Genomic DNA, 15,958 nt, shown 5'->3' with positions numbered 1-15,958 from the left:
AAAAGAACACACTGGGGAAAAAGTGCATGTAAATAAAGCCAATGTATGACTGTGTGGTGGTCTAATAAGGAATATGCTATTATTGCCATATTTAAACATCTAAAGCAAATACTTTTTCACAGATTCGACAACTCTTCAATGTTGTTTTTGCATGGGTAGGTTTGTTGGATCTACGAACATTCCAGCAAGCATGTTGGAACATGGAATGCCAGATGAGTTGGTCATGGATGGGGGCGTGATTTTTTATTTTTAACAGTGAAAATATGAGCAGCAAATTAACGTAGGCCTTTTTGTAAATGTTAGAGACATAACAGTTCCTATTTAAATAGAGAAGCTGTCCAAATGTTGGAATTTAGGACTTGCGAGAACGTCATTCTGGGTCTTTCCTTTTCCGACTCAGCCAGATGGACGCCTCCCGGTTAAATGAGCTTCTCTATAGAAACGGGTGGGGTATTCCCACACAGTGCAAATAACTTTCACTCACTCTATAGGCATACAAATAATACGGCTTTGTAAACAGTATAGCACAAACGTTATTACATAGTAGGCCTACGCTAAATAACGCGTTATTATAGGCGTAGGCTATGCTTTAAATCATTTTCCTCCGACTTGCGCTCGAGTCATATACCTAGGCCTGTTATATATGGCGGAGGGCGACTTTACACGTTTACAGAATTCCTCTAAAAAGGAGGGGGTGAATTGGATTCACACCTCCCCCTTCTGAATGAGCTGAAGCTACGTCCACACTTCTCTCTCTCTCCATCCATAGACGGTAACCAACGGAGAAGTCATCTGTCCGTTTCTCGTACTTTAACAAAACACCAAAGAACACATTTATAATGGAGTCAATATTTGCGTTAATTTTTCTCTGTGTAACGGGAACCCATGTAAGCTGTAGCCCGGGCCCGTTAGAAGACGTGGTTATTGATCGGTATGACATTCCAAGAGTTTGTCCCAGAGAAGTGCAAACGGGAGATTTCGTCCGTTATCATTACAACGGTACCTTCACCGACGGCAAGAAGTTCGATTCAAGGTAAGCTACGACGCACGACTGGCTTATATAGGTCTATTGACATAGTGCATCAAAGCTGAGATAGGCTATCTGATTCCTGTGCAAATAAATTCTGTGTCGGCTGGAGGACATTTTAGTTTTGTTCGTTTGACTATATGTCTCACACAGTTTGCCTGTTGCAGACGTGTCCGAGCTCGAAATTTGCAGCCCCTCTAAGCAACCATTTTGAAACTTTGTATCGAAGACCCTGCGATTCACAGATACATTGTAACTTTGCCCCCTGCGCTGTGCACTTCTGCACAGATACCTTGCAACTGCCGTGTGCGTTAATGCATCCCCGAACGAGGCCTATGTGGCGCTCTCCACAATATCGTTCAATGGTGTTTACTATTGCGACATGCCACGCACACTCAATGCAGACGAACAGCTGAATTCAGTTGGTTTGACAGGCTAGGCCTAGGCGACATCTTAAAATTCATTATTTAGCCCTATTTAGTTATTTTATGATGGCCTACTTTTGTATTTTGATCATTACTTATTTCATTCTTTGCACATAACCCATTCAGATATGTTTAGATACATGGTTTACAACCAGTTAACATTAATATAATAATAGGAATAGAATAACTTTACTAGACCCAGCCAACCATTGAAATAAGTATAATATGTGCACTCTTGAGGAATGTCACTTCTTTTCTCTCTCCCCCTCTCTTCTACCCATCCCCCCTCTTCAGTCATGAACGTGGTGGACCCTTCAGTGGCCAGGTGGGACTGGGGCGTCTCATCACTGGTCTGGACAGGGGAGTTCTGGGCATGTGTGTCAATGAGCGCAGAAAAGTTACCGTCCCCCCACACCTTGCCTATGGAAGCATAGGAGCAGGTAACAACTCATTTCAGTCACGTATATGACCTGTACAGTTGACATGGGGCCTGGCGCCAGGTAGTGTGCCCTGTACAAACTAAATCCCACAAATAGTTATCCTCTGATGTTGGCCCCACCCGTATATTCCAGTGGCGCGCGATGATTTCCCAACCTGTCTCTCCTAGGTGACGTGATCCCTGCCGACACTGTGTTGGTGTTTGATGTGGTTCTGCTCGACATCTGGAACACGGAAGACAAGGTCCAGACACGCACCCTCAGCAAACCTGAGAGCTGCAAGCGCCTGGTGGAGGCTACTGACTTCATCCGTTATCACTACAACGGCACGCTGCTGAACGGCGTGCCCTTCGACTCCAGGTGAGGTCCATAGCTACTCTGGAAAACCTGTCATGCTGTATGTGTGTGTGTGTTAACCGTTCTGTCCATGTCTCTTTCAGCCACTCTAGGAACGGCACCTATGACACGTACGTGGGCATGGGCTACCTCATTAAGGGCATGGATGAGGGTCTGATCGGCATGTGCGTGGGAGAGACACGCACCATCATCATCCCACCCTTCCTGGCCTATGAGGAGAAGGGATATGGTAACTACTAGTAACCACTGTTTATAACCCCTAGCCTATAAGCTACGTTGAAGACTACAAGGTTAAGACAGCAGGGTTCTAATTTCCCATAACTCTTTGCAATTCATGGGACCAGCGTTTGCTAGTTAGCAACGGCTCTAGTCGTTATCAATTGCTGGTCCCATGAATTAGTTTCTTTTCGAAAGCTTCCGCATGGATTTATTACATTGTCTTTTTTAACCTATGATGAGAAGGGATATGGTAACTACTAGTAACCACTGTTTATAATCCCTAGCCTATGAGAAGAAGGGATTTGGTAAACACTATTTATAACCCCTAGTCTGGGCCCTTAACAGCTGATAAACACAGGAAGTGTATAGTAGGCTACATAGAGTTTAGAGTTTAGAAATGTTTATTCAAGTGTCACTCCACAACAACAGTTGACAAGACATATTACAGATGAAAAACTACGTTGTGGACCTCCCCCTCTGAGGAAGTAAGATTTGCATTGGGCTGTGTACAGACAATATAATTGACTCTAAACACCCATTCTCCTCTTCCAGGCACCGTGATTCCATCCCAGGCCACCCTGGTGTTTGAGGTCTTCATGATTGACCTGTTCAACCCTAAGGATGACATCGCCGTGGTGGTCAAGGAGGTGCCTAAGACCTGCACCCGTAAAACCGTGGTGGGAGACTACATCCGTTACCACTACAACGGCACCTTCCAGGACGGCTCTGGCTTTGACACCAGGTGGGAACGTGTTTAATACATCTGTCAAACCAAGACTTGTGTGAGTCAATAGCGAGTGTAAAGACTGACTCTAATTTGCATCTGCTATGTTTCCTCTTCCTGCAGCTACCAGCGCAACAGCACATACAACACCTACATTGGCATGGGCTATGTGATCCAGGGCATGGACAAGGCCCTCCAGGGGTTGTGTATTGGAGAGAAGAGGCGTGTCATCCTTCCTCCTCACATGGCCTATGGGGAGAAGGGAACTGGTGAGTATGTGGCTCTGTGACATTGGCCAAAGGTTTTGGGGTGGGAGGAGTCAAGAGTTGCATTTACACATTACTGTCCGGTGCCCATGATGAGTCATGTCCCTACTCCTATTCAAATTCCTTTCTTCTTCTCCCCCCGCCCCCCCCACTCTAGGAGACATCATCCCTGGCTCGGCCGTGCTGGTCTTCGACATCCACGTTATCGACTTCCACAACCCTAAGGACCTCATTGAGATCAAGGTGACCAGCAAGCCCGAGACGTGCAACCTGACCAGTGAGGTGGACGACCTGATCCAGTACCGTTACAACTGCTCTCTGATGGACGGCACCCTGCTCTACTCCTCGTGAGTAGGAGCGCCTCCTGTCCATCGCACCGCCATACTGCAACGCCACACTGCAACGCCTGATCCAGTCATGTAATCTAATCACCCCTGGCTACTTGTCTGACTGATATCACTAGGCCTCCACGCCAACAGACAGGAAGACTTATCAGCTACTTATGTTGTGTAGAAATGAAAATATATGATACAAAATATAACCAAGATATAGAAACCAGCCATATCTATAACTATATACTGTATCTTACATATTATATACATCTTAATTTAGAAAGTATAGGGCTACATACTTAATTCCTACTGACTGATAGCACGTTGGAGCATCGACAGGGCCTTGATCAATATCTCCCTCTTCCAGGGACCACTATGAGAATGCCCCCATCACCACCCTGGGAGCCAGCAAAGTGATTGAGGGTCTGGACGAGGGCCTGAGGGGCATGTGTGTGGGAGAGAAGAGAGTGGTGATCGTCCCACCCCATCTGGGACATGGAGAAAATGGAGGTGAGTGAACGAACTAGTCGTGATCACTTTCATCTTGAAACCCAGAACCAAGTCCTGCGTGGAGAGATCTTGCATCTGGACGTGACATTATTCTGACACTGTCTCAATGTCTCTCATCATGCTCTGCCCTCCATGTCCCTGCAGCCAAGGGTGTGCCCAGCAGTGCCGTGCTGCACTTTGAGCTGGAGCTGTTGGACCTGCAGAAGGGAGTGCCTGACGGCTACATGTTTGTGTGGCTGGGAGACAGCCCAGATCCCCTGTTCCCTGCCATGGACCTCAACAAAGATCTGTCTGTCCCTCTGGAGGAGGTAAGATAACACACGCCAGACATTTAGCATGATTCATCAATCAAAGTCAGGATTCACCCAATACATTCTGCCCTTTGCTTGGTAAGGCGCTGGTGCTGGTAGCATCCTTGTGTAGGTCAGGACAACAAGTCAGGTGATCATCTAAACCTGCAATTATTCTTCAAGTGAAGTAGCTCTTGAAAAGGACAACTCTCATATTTCTCTCTGCTCTCCCTAGTTCACAGCCTTCATAAACATCCAGGTGGCGGAGGGCACAGGTCGCCTGAGGCCAGGGATGGATGCTGACGGCATCATCAAGGACATGTTCAACAACCAGGACCGCAACAGGGATGGCAAGATAGTTGCTGAGGAGCTCAAACTGAAGGTGGAGGAGGATTCTGACAAGGCCAGACATGAGGAGTTGTGAGGGGGTACAGTCGAGCCGGGCGGAAGGGTGCGGGGACGGAGAGACACAACAGACTGACAGACAGAATCTATGCAATTAGGGGGTTACTAACTAGCGAAGCTCTTAAATACATTTTATTATGTAGAAAACACAGGAGGTTGGTGGCATCTTACTTGAGGACAGGCTCGTGGTTGTGGCTGGAACGGACTAAGTTCAATGGTATCAAACACGTGGTTTGATGCCATTCCATTTGCTCCGTTCCAGCCGGTATTATGAGCCGTTCTCCCCTCAGCAGCCTCCACTGGTTGAATATAACCCAAAATGTTCCATACTTATTTAAATGAAGGACTACTTCCATGTGTTGTAAATTGCCTTATGAAAATGTGGTTCATCTGTACTTTTTTATAAATAACTTATTCAGCAGGCTCATTATGTTTAAAAAAATGTTTGACTCAGACACATTTTGCTAAAAGCACTTTCATTGAACTACCTTGTCAGCCATTTGGGATGGTCCTTCTTCCCAGGATGCAATGCAGTTGGCTTCAAAATGGCTGACAGGAATAAATAGCTGTCTCCCACTCCTCCCCTTCTTCCCAGATATGAAAATGATGTTAAGACTGTAGGTTGTATATTTTAAGAGTGGATATTTTGTGCAATACAAGATTTTGTAAGTGCCTTGCATTGTAGAACATACATCACAAAAAACAACATCTGTTTTTCTAATAAAAAAACGATAAAAAATGCATTGCTTCCTGTGTTTGGGATCCATGTTCATCGTCTATGGATTGTGTAGGCTGGGAATAACATTAGTATAGAGTTCCCTGGGAATGGCATCACTGCTGATTACAAAATTGGATTTGGGCATGTTTTACAAAAAGGAAATAGACCTAGATGAAATGAAACAAGGTTTCAGTGGCCACATTTTATTTACAGATGTGGAAAGGTTATCCTGTTATGCCTACATATCTCATACAGGTGAAACATACAATCTAGTGACACTCAGTAGAGGATGTAGCAAACACACTGTCCCCTCAGTAACACACATCACAAGACAAATGTATGACCTGATTCTTGCGTACTGTACCAGATGCCATGGCTATACCAAGAACTAAAAACCTCTGTTATGTGGCAATGAAATGTTTTGCCATCATACAAAAAATGAAAAGTATTAAATATTCAGATGTTCTTCACCATAGACCGAATAGGTCAACCATTACTTTCACAGGACTCGAAAAAAGGCAACTATTGGCCTCTAAAAGATAATCAAAACCACGCTGTTTTACATAAAGTGATGGCATTTCAGAGAAAATACAAACACGCCAAATATTCAAGTTCTCATGTACTTTCAATGTATTAAGGCTGAAGGTGGATGGATTCTTTGAGACCAGCATGGAGTGATACTGTAAATGTCAATATACAGTGGGGAGAACAAGTATTTGATACACTGCCGATTTTGCAGGTTTTCCTACTTACAAAGCATGTAGAGGTCTGTAATTTTTATCATAGGTACACTTCAACGGTGAGAGACGGAATCTAAAACAAAAATCCAGAAAATCACATTGTATGATTTTTAGTAATTAATTTGACATAAGTATTTGATCACCTACCAACCAGTAAGAATTCCGGCTCTCACAGACCTGTTGGTTTTTCTTTAAGAAGCCCTCCTGTTCTCCACTCATTACCTGTATAAAAGACACCTGTCCACACACTCAATCAAACAGACTCCAACCTCTCCACAATGGCCAAGACCAGAGAGCTGTGTAAGGACATCAGGGATAAAATTGTAGACCTGCACAAGGCTGGGATGGGCTACAGGACAATAGGCAAGCAGCTTGGTGAGAAGGCAACAACTGTTGGCGCAATTATTAGAAAATGGAAGAAGTTCAAGATGACGGTCAATCACCCTCGGTCTGGGGCTCCATGCAAGATCTCACCTCGTGGGGCATCAATGATCATGAGGAAGGTGAGGGATCAGCCCAGAACTACACGGCAGGATCTGGTCAATGAACTGAAGAGAGCTGGGACCACAGTCTCAAAGAAAACCATTAGTAACACACTACGCTGTCATGGATTAAAATCCTGCAGCGCACGCAAGGTCCCCCTGCTCAAGCCAGCGCATGTCCAGGCCCGTCTGAAGTTAGCCAATGACCAGCTGGATGATCCAGAGGAGGAATGGGAGAAGGTCATGTGGTCTGATGAGACAAAAATATAGCTTTTTGGTCTAAACTCCACTCGCCGTGTTTGGAGGAAGAAAAAGGATGAGTACAACCCCAAGAACACCATCCCAACAGTGAAGCATGGAGGTGGAAACATCCTTCTTTGGGGATGCTTTTCTGCAAAGGGGACAGGACGACTGCACCATATTGAGCGGAGGATGGATGGGGCCATGTATCGCGAGATCTTGGCCAACAACCTCCTTCCCTCAGTAAGAGCATTGAAGATGGGTCGTGGCTGGGTCTTCCAGCATGACCTGAAACACACAGCCAGGGCAACTAAGGAGTGGCTCCGTAAGAAGCATCTCAAGGTCCTGGAGTGGCCTAGCCAGTCTCCAGACCTGAATCCAATAGAAAATCTTTGGAGGGAGCTGAAAGTCCATATTGCCCAGCGACAGCCCCGAAACCTGAAGGATCTGGAGAAGGTCTGTATGGAGGAGTGGGACAAAATCCCTGCTGCAGTGTGTGCAAACCTGGTCAAGAACTACAGGAAATGTATGATCTCTGTAATTGCAAACAAAGGTTTCTGTACCAAATATTAAGTTCTGATTTTCTGATGTATCAAATACTTATGTCATGCAATAAAATGCAAATGAATGACTTAAAAATCATACAATGTGATTTTCTGGATTTTTGTTTTAGATTCCGTCTCTCACAGTTGAAGTGTACCTATGATAACAAATTACAGACCTCTACATGCTTTGTAAGTAGGAAAACCTGCAAAATCGGCAGTGTATCAAATACTTGTTCTCCCCACTGTATATACACATGTCTCGAATTACTATTACTTTGACCACATGGTGGCACTGTGGCGCCAAAAAAGTCCATCGCAAAATGTAGCCACGCACACAACCCTATGCCATAATACCGTGGCACAGCATCATCAGATTCCATACTGATGATATCTACATAAAACAGTAGTCTTTTATTATATTATATATATTTATTATTATATTAAGAGCTGAAAGTAAATACGTGCCTAACATGAACATCATTTACTGTAATCATTCTCACAGAATAGGCACTTTTCAAGAAAAGGGAGAGAACAAAGATGGCATATAGTGTATAGAACACGAAGATGAAACACTGACGTTTCAAACTGACATGGTAAAAGTAAAGTTAGATTGCCCTTTACCCTGTCTTCTTTCCCTTTATATCACAAAGATATGTCCCACATGACAAACAAACCGTAACTCCTTCAACTTTCGTCTATACAGAGAAGACAACATCTAGATCCATACAACAGCACCCACATCCATACATACAGTACCAGTCAAAAGTTTGGACACACCTACTCATTCCATTGTGTTTCTTTATTTTTTTTACTACACTGCTCAAAAAAATAAAGGGAACACTTAAACAACACAATGTAACTCCAAGTCAATCACACTTCTGTGAAATCAAACTGTCCAATTAGGAAGCAACACTGATTGACAATAAATGTCACATGCTGTTGTGCAAATGGAATAGACAAAAGGTGGAAATTATAGGCAATTAGCAAGACACCCCCAAAAAAGGAGTGATTCTGCAGGTGGTGACCACAGACAACTTCTCAGTTCCTATGCTTCCTGGCTGATGTTTTGGTCACTTTGAATGCTGGCGGTGCTCTCACTCTAGTGGTAGCATGAGACGGAGTCTACAACCCACACAAGTGGCTCAGGTAGTGCAGTTCATCCAGGATGGCACATCAATGCGAGCTGTGGCAAAAAGGTTTGCTGTGTCTGTCAGCGTAGTGTCCAGAGCATGGAGGCGCTACCAGGAGACAGGCCAGTACATCAGGAGACGTGGAGGAGGCCGTAGGAGGGCAACAACCCAGCAGCAGGACCGCTACCTCCGCCTTTGTGCCAGGAGGTGCACTGCCAGAGCCCTGCAAAATGTCCTCCAGCAGGCCACAAATGTGCACGTGTCTGCTCAAACGGTCAGAAACAGACTACATGAGGGTGGTATGAGGGCCCGACGTCCACAGGTGGGGGTTGTGCTTACAGCCCAGCACCGTGCAGGACGTTTGGCATTTGCCAGAGAACACCAAGATTGGCAAATTCGCCACTGGCGCCCTGTGCTCTTCACAGATGAAAGCAGGTTCACACTGAGCACATGAGCACATGTGACAGACGTGACAGAGTCTGGAGACGCCGTGGAGAACGTTCTGCTGCCTGCAACATCCTCCAGCATGACCGGTTTGGCGGTGGATCAGTCATGGTGTAGGGTGGCATTTCTTTGTGGGGCTGCACAGCCATCCATGTGCTCGCCAGAGGTAGCCTGACTGCCATTAGGTACCGAGATGAGATCCTCAGACCCCTTGTGAGACCATATGCTGACACATGCACATTTGTGGCCTGCTGGAGATCATTTTGCAGGGCTCTGGCAGTGTACCTCCTTGCACAAAGGCGGAGGTAGCGGTCCTGCTGCTGGGTTGTTGCCCTCCTACGGCCTCCTCCACGTCTCCTGATGTACTGGCCTGTCTCCTGGTAGCGCCTCCATGCTCTGGACACTACGCTGACAGACACAGCAAACCTTTTTGCCACAGCTCGCATTGATGTGCCATCCTGGATGAACTGCACTACCTGAGCCACTTGTGTGGGTTGTAGACTCCGTCTCATGCTACCACTAGAGTGAGAGCACCGCCAGCATTCAAAAGTGACCAAAACATCAGCCAGGAAGCACAGGAACTGAGAAGTGGTCTGTGGTCACTACCTGCAGAATCACTCCTTTTTTGGGTGTGTCTTGCTAATTGCCTATAATTTCCACCTTTTGTCTATTCCATTTGCACAACAGCATGTGAAATTTATTGTCAATCAGTGTTGCTTCCTAAGTGGACAGTTTGATTTCATAGAAGTGTGATTGACTTGGAGTTACATTGTGTTGTTTAAGTGTTCCCTTTATTTTTTTGAGCAGTGTATTTTCTACATTGTAGAATAGTGAAGACATCAAAACTATGAAATAACACATATGGAATCATGTATTAACCAAATCAAAATATATTTTATATTTGAGATTCTTCAAAGTAGCCACCCTTTGCCTTGATGACAGCTTTGCACACTCTTGGCATTCTCTCAACCAGCTTCATGAGGTAGTCACCTGGAATGCATTTCGATTAACAGGTGTGCTTTGTTAAAAGTTAATTTGTGGAATTTCTTTCCTTAATGCATTTGAGCCAATCAGTTGTTATGTGACAAGTTAAGGGTGGTATACAAAAGATAGACCTATTTGGTAAAAGACCAAGTCCATATTATGGCAAGAACAGCTCAAATAAGCAAAGAGAAATTACAATCCATTATTGTTTTAAAATATGAAGGTCAGTCAATGTGGAAAATTTCAAGAATTTTTTTAGTTTCTTCAAATGCAATCGCAAAAACCATCAAGCACTATGATGAAACTGGCTCTCATGAGGACCGCCACAGAAAAGGAAGACCCAGAGTTACCTCTGCTGCAGAGGATAAGTTCATTAGAGATAACTGCACCTCACAAATTGCAGCCCAAATAAATACTTCCCAGAGTTCAAGTAACAGACACATCTCAACATCAACTGCATGAATCAGGAGGAGGAGACTGCATGGTCGAATTGCTGCAAAGATACACTACTAAAGGACACCAATAAGAAGAAGAGATTTGCTTTGGACCAAAAACACGAGCAATGGACATTAGACTGGTGGAAATCTGTCCTTTGGTCTGATGAGTCCAAAGTTGAGATTCTTGGTTCCAAACAGTGTCTTTGTGAGACACAGAGTAGGTGAACAGATGATCTCTGCATGTGTGGTTAACACCGTGAAGCATGGAGGAGGTGGTGTGATGGTGTTTTGCTGGTGACACTGTCTGTGATTTATTTAGAATTCAAGGGACACTTAACCAGCATGGCTACCACAGCATTCTGCAGCGATACGCCATCCCATCTGGTTTGCGCTTAGTGGGACTATCATTTATTTTTCAACAGGACAATGACCCAACACACCTCCAGGCTGTGTAAGGGCTATTTGACCAAGAAGGAGAGTGACGGAGTGCTGCATCAGATGACCTGGCCTCCACAATCACCCGACCTCAACCCAATTTAAATGATTTGGGATGAGTTGGACCGCAGAGTAAACGAAAAGCAGCCAACAAGTGCTCAGCATATGTGGAACTCCTTCAAGACTGTTGGAAAAGCATTCCAGGTGAAGCTGGTTGAGAGAATGCCAAGAGTGTGCAAAGCTGTCATCAAGGCAAAGGGTGGCTGGTTTGAAGAATCTAAAATATTTGTTTAACACTTTTTTGGTTACTACATGATTCCGTACGTGTTATTTCATAGTTTTGATGTCTTCACTATTATTCAAAAAATGTAGAAAATAGTAAAAATAAAGAAAAAACCCTGGAATGTGTAGGTGTGTCCAAACTTTTGACTGGTACTGTATATTCCTCATATGTAGACAGGGCATACATATCACCAGTCACGTTTCTCTCCCCACGAACCCAACCCATTTACCAGATGGGGAAGTCACCTAGTTTTCCTGTCCCTTTTCAGTTGGACTATTGACGGTTCGTAAACAATTGAGAATGTGACAGTAGGGTTGTCGAGTAAATCAAATCAAATTTTAGGACTATAACGGATGTTGCTCTCAAGTTGTAAGTGTTCAACAAGGACTCAACTGGAGGAGCGTGGAAGGACGACTCCAAAACACAGTCTGAGACCCATCCCAGAGGCCCACACAAACAGCCATTGGAGCTTTAGTAAAAGACAAACCAAAAACAATACCATTCTGACTTGGCTCATGGTATCTGACTACGGGCACTTCCTGAGCAAGAGCTTGCTAAACCAGTACGACATACTTCCTGTAGCTTCGGAAGGCTCGTTACTGATTGGCCAGTGAGATGAAGTTCATGGTCAGGTCACTTGGTGCCGGTGAGGTGGAGCAGCAGGGCGTTCAGCACTTCCATGGTCTCATCCTTCACCAGCACGATGTCATAAGCATTCAGGTAGGACGTCTTCCTCTCCTCCACCTGAGAAAGATCACGCAGAGGGGGAACGGTTAGCGAGCGGTCAATGTCCAACGACATTTAAACAGTGCTTGAACAAGCTGACTGTGCATTAAAACAAGCACTCAATTGCCTTAAAACAATCACACTTCGGAGTCAAAATAAAAACGTTACTTCTTGCATGGTTGAGGGTTTATTCGGGTGCGAGAGAGAGAGAGAGAGAGAGAGAGAGAGCATTGGTGTACGTGCAGCCAGTACTACCGTACCTTGTCGTTGAGGAAGCCGATCTTGAGGATGTTCTCCATGCTGTGCACCCCATCAGCCATGGTCAGGTCCCCCAGAGAGTCTCCCACCAGCAGGACGTTGTGGCGTGACTTGAGCTCCTGGAAGTGGCCCGTGTTCAGCAGAGCTCCCTCCCTCTTGTTATAGATGTGGATCAGCTCCCCTTTGAACGCCTTCAGCACTCCCTGAGAACGAGGGACACCAATGGGTTAAATCCTCATTCAAACCACTAACCTTTCACCCGGTCTTTGCGTGGTCACCAGCGTAGGAAAAGCGCATTTAATGCAACGAAACTAAGTGATTTCACGACAACCCCCTCTCCCTAGGCAATCCCATAGAGGCTACCTGTATTGTATGTACTGTGGTTTGTGTGTCAGCGATAGCCTACTCACAGTCTCATCAAAGTCCATGTAGTTGGAGAAGACCTTGACGTTGGGGTGAAAGACCCCGGCCTGGCGGATCACCTCCTCCAGCACGTCTCCTACCCCAGCAGAGAAGATGAGCAGAGGGATGCTGTGCTCCTGCAGGTGGTCAAAGAACAGCTGGTAGCCCTCCCTGGGGAGACAGCAGCATAGTTAGCGCTGTAATCACTACCATTACAGTCATCCTCCTGGTCGTCATTAACATTATTGACTTGATAAGGCTTCACAAGTTGGTACCATACTATGCTATGGATGACCTTACGCTACTAAACAGCCCTAATTGTGGTTTGGCAACAGTAGCAGGGTCTTCTCACCTGAGCATAGCATCGGACTCTTTCACCACATCCCGCAGCAGGTCCTTCCTGATGCGCTGCTGCACCAGAAGAGTATGGGCTTTAGTCCACCTATGGGATGCACGACACAAGGGGACTCGTTAACCCTATCAGTCCCGAGACCCCAGCAAAAATCCTCTTTTCATTTATCCGACTTTCATTTATCTGCATGTCCAGCCGTTATATTCAGCCTCACAATGAAGTGCTTCACCATTTTGTTTCCAGGACAACCAGGGCTACAAGTAAAACACTAAACAACTTGACATAAACAGTGGCCTTCGTGAGTTTTATTGACACGTGTCAAAAAGAAAAGGTCTGCTGAAGCAAAGAACCTGATCAAAATGAATTGATATGAATGCTGTACAGAAATAGCTTGCTCAGTGGGGAATGAATCTCCAAACGGTCAACGACAACTGCTTGGAGTTGTGAGCTTAATACAGTATTGTAGACACTATGTCCGAGGATTTCCGAGGACCTTCTATGTAGAACAACCGCTTACATTCTAACGACTCGTGTAGCTTGTAAGCGTCACAGAGCAAAACGTGTGTGTTCGTGAGTGTCTCAGCTTTTCACACAGACTAATGGTTGGATGCAGAAGAATAAGACGAATCCGATTGGTACAACCCAGAAATCTGTAGCTTAAACATACAATGTTTAAAAGGGGTTCGAAGTCAAAAACTCAGCAGTATTACAGTGGGACTCATTGGGTAAATGAGACTGCAGGGGGGTGCCTATGTCTGATGTAGAACAGAGGGTATTGGTCAGTTTGACAGCAAAGTGATGCATTCCTGGTCTAGAAGGGCAGCGATTGGCTCAGAGAGCTGTGACTCACCACTCCACCATGAGGGGCAGCTTCTCCTCCGCTGTCAGTTTGGAATCGATCTCTATGGGGTAATATGTGTTGAGCAGGTCCTTCAGCTGAACGGAGGGAGAATGGACAACACTCAGAAAGGGAAAAACTGGCTAGTACGCAGTTATTTTTCACTCATGTAAGCAGTGAATCTTGTGTCATAGGTTTTCTAAATCTACACAACTTTATCTGCCAAATCAGAAGAAGTTCTGTGCTCTAGTTGTTTTTCTCATGACATTTGAAATATACCTGTGCTTTGCACTCCTCACTGATGAGCTTGCTGTTGTCCAGGATATCTATAAAAAATAATACTGATGCAATCATCATCATTCTCATGGGCTTGTAGAAAAAAAACATCAGTGACAAGACATGGACCTCAACTCTACATACATATTAGTATCTTCTCTGTACAATCTATCCCAGCTTTTGTACTTACTGTGACTGGTAGGGCACCGCTTCCCATTGTAGGAAAACCGTGTGAGGGTCATGTCAAAATCTGAAATCACCTGAAAAAGCAAGAGACATTGTCAGCATATTATCAAGCAAACCTCTCAGGATGGAACTAGGAGAATACATCGAAACACGTGGGAGTGGTACCCATAGGATGACATATACAATCCTAATTGAATAGGATCTCTGTGGTGGTACCTGCATCTTGCTGGTGCCAGCCTTCTGCATGGCCTTGATGATCTCCTCCACCCTCTGAGGGTCCCTCATTAACACTGAGGGACTGGACAGCTCTGGGATCTATGGAGGAGGGAGACAAGTAGTGAGGAGAGAGAAAAACAGAAGAGCTAAATTTTACAGCACTACATTTTTACATTTTAGCAGACACTCCTATCTAGAGTGACATACAGGAGCAAATAAGCTTAAATATCTTGCTTAATGGCAAATTTTGTCACAGATTTACCACCTCTGTGGTTTGAACCAGCAACCTTTCGATTACTGACCCGAAGCTCTTAAACCACTAGGCTACCTGCCGCCCCTAAACACTTCTGTGACGATAAACCCTCATATTCACTTTAGGCCACTGTGCTTGCTACTGTTTACAGCATTTACCATATACAGACCACAGAATAAAGTGATTTCCCAGCAGCCTAGCTTTGGAACACAACATCGGGAGTCTTGTGTATTGGTTGGACCAATAACGTTACATCGCAGACTCCTGATGTTGTGTCCCAAAGCTAACAGTAGTCCTGCTGCTGATAACATCACATGTTGCCAGCTGATACATGTTACAATACCGTACTGTGGAGCTGTAGCCTACCTCTTCGCATGTCATCCCCTCATATGCAGCTGTTGTCACAGTTAGGACATTGAATTAATGGAATCTTACACTAGGGTAAACTAACACCCCAATCACATACTTAACAAGCATTTTCCTTTTTGGGATTGTAATGTTATGTCACTGTCACATAGCTAACAATAGGCATAGCCATTCTACTCGGAGAAATTAGGTAGCTAACTTAGTTTGTAATAACTAACGTTACGCTTGATAGCTAGCTAGACATCAGTCATTCGTTCAGTGGCAATCAGGAAAATAAATTACACGTACCATTTTTCTAGAGAGATGTTGTTTAATTCAAGAAAAGTTCAAAGAGCCAAACGATGGATCTACCTAGAAATGCAATCAATAAGTTATATAGCTAGCTAGTTAGCTATGCTGCAATAACAAGTCTACAGTGAGGGCGCGCTTTTACTTGCATAAATTGAGGAAGTGTGTGCGTTTAACATCTTCCCCAGTACCACAAAAGCAGTATTAAATGTTCCTAATATAATTTATGTTCTGATAGAGCAGAAGAAAGTATTATGGCAAATTGTATGCTTCTATGTATTCTTAATTCACGATTTCCCTCTCACTACATCTGAAATGGACTGTATTTAATCAAATGTATTATGTAGTGTCAAATATTAGTGTTAAA

General features: G+C 44.7%; 2 protein-coding genes across 2 annotated transcripts; one reads left to right on the top strand and one right to left on the bottom strand.

The window, feature by feature from the left end:
- The first annotated feature begins 400 nt into the window (after positions 1–400).
- LOC129832987 (peptidyl-prolyl cis-trans isomerase FKBP10-like) lies at positions 401–5,733 on the top strand. Its single transcript, XM_055897177.1, has 10 exons — positions 401–1,033; positions 1,747–1,892; positions 2,060–2,249; positions 2,330–2,475; positions 3,018–3,207; positions 3,313–3,458; positions 3,613–3,802; positions 4,155–4,297; positions 4,442–4,605; positions 4,823–5,733. Exons 1-10 carry the CDS (start codon positions 840–842, stop codon positions 5,009–5,011), a joined length of 1,698 nt encoding a protein of 565 aa, XP_055753152.1. The 5' UTR covers positions 401–839; the 3' UTR covers positions 5,012–5,733.
- A 4,324-nt stretch (positions 5,734–10,057) lies between these two features.
- LOC129832988 (cytosolic 5'-nucleotidase 3-like) lies at positions 10,058–15,773 on the bottom strand. The gene is made up of 9 exons (XM_055897178.1): positions 15,592–15,773; positions 14,685–14,783; positions 14,473–14,542; positions 14,286–14,332; positions 14,019–14,104; positions 13,169–13,258; positions 12,825–12,987; positions 12,417–12,617; positions 10,058–12,174 (listed from the first exon to the last, which is right to left on the bottom strand). Exons 1-9 carry the CDS (start codon positions 15,592–15,594, stop codon positions 12,064–12,066), a joined length of 870 nt encoding a protein of 289 aa, XP_055753153.1. The 5' UTR covers positions 15,595–15,773; the 3' UTR covers positions 10,058–12,063.
- Positions 15,774–15,958: the final 185 nt, after the last annotated feature.

Source organism: Salvelinus fontinalis, chromosome 34 (genome assembly GCF_029448725.1).
Source record: "Salvelinus fontinalis isolate EN_2023a chromosome 34, ASM2944872v1, whole genome shotgun sequence".
NCBI lineage: Eukaryota > Metazoa > Chordata > Actinopteri > Salmoniformes > Salmonidae > Salvelinus > Salvelinus fontinalis.
The sequence above is the reverse complement of the archived record's forward strand: the minus strand, read 5'-3'. Positions and strand labels throughout refer to the sequence as shown.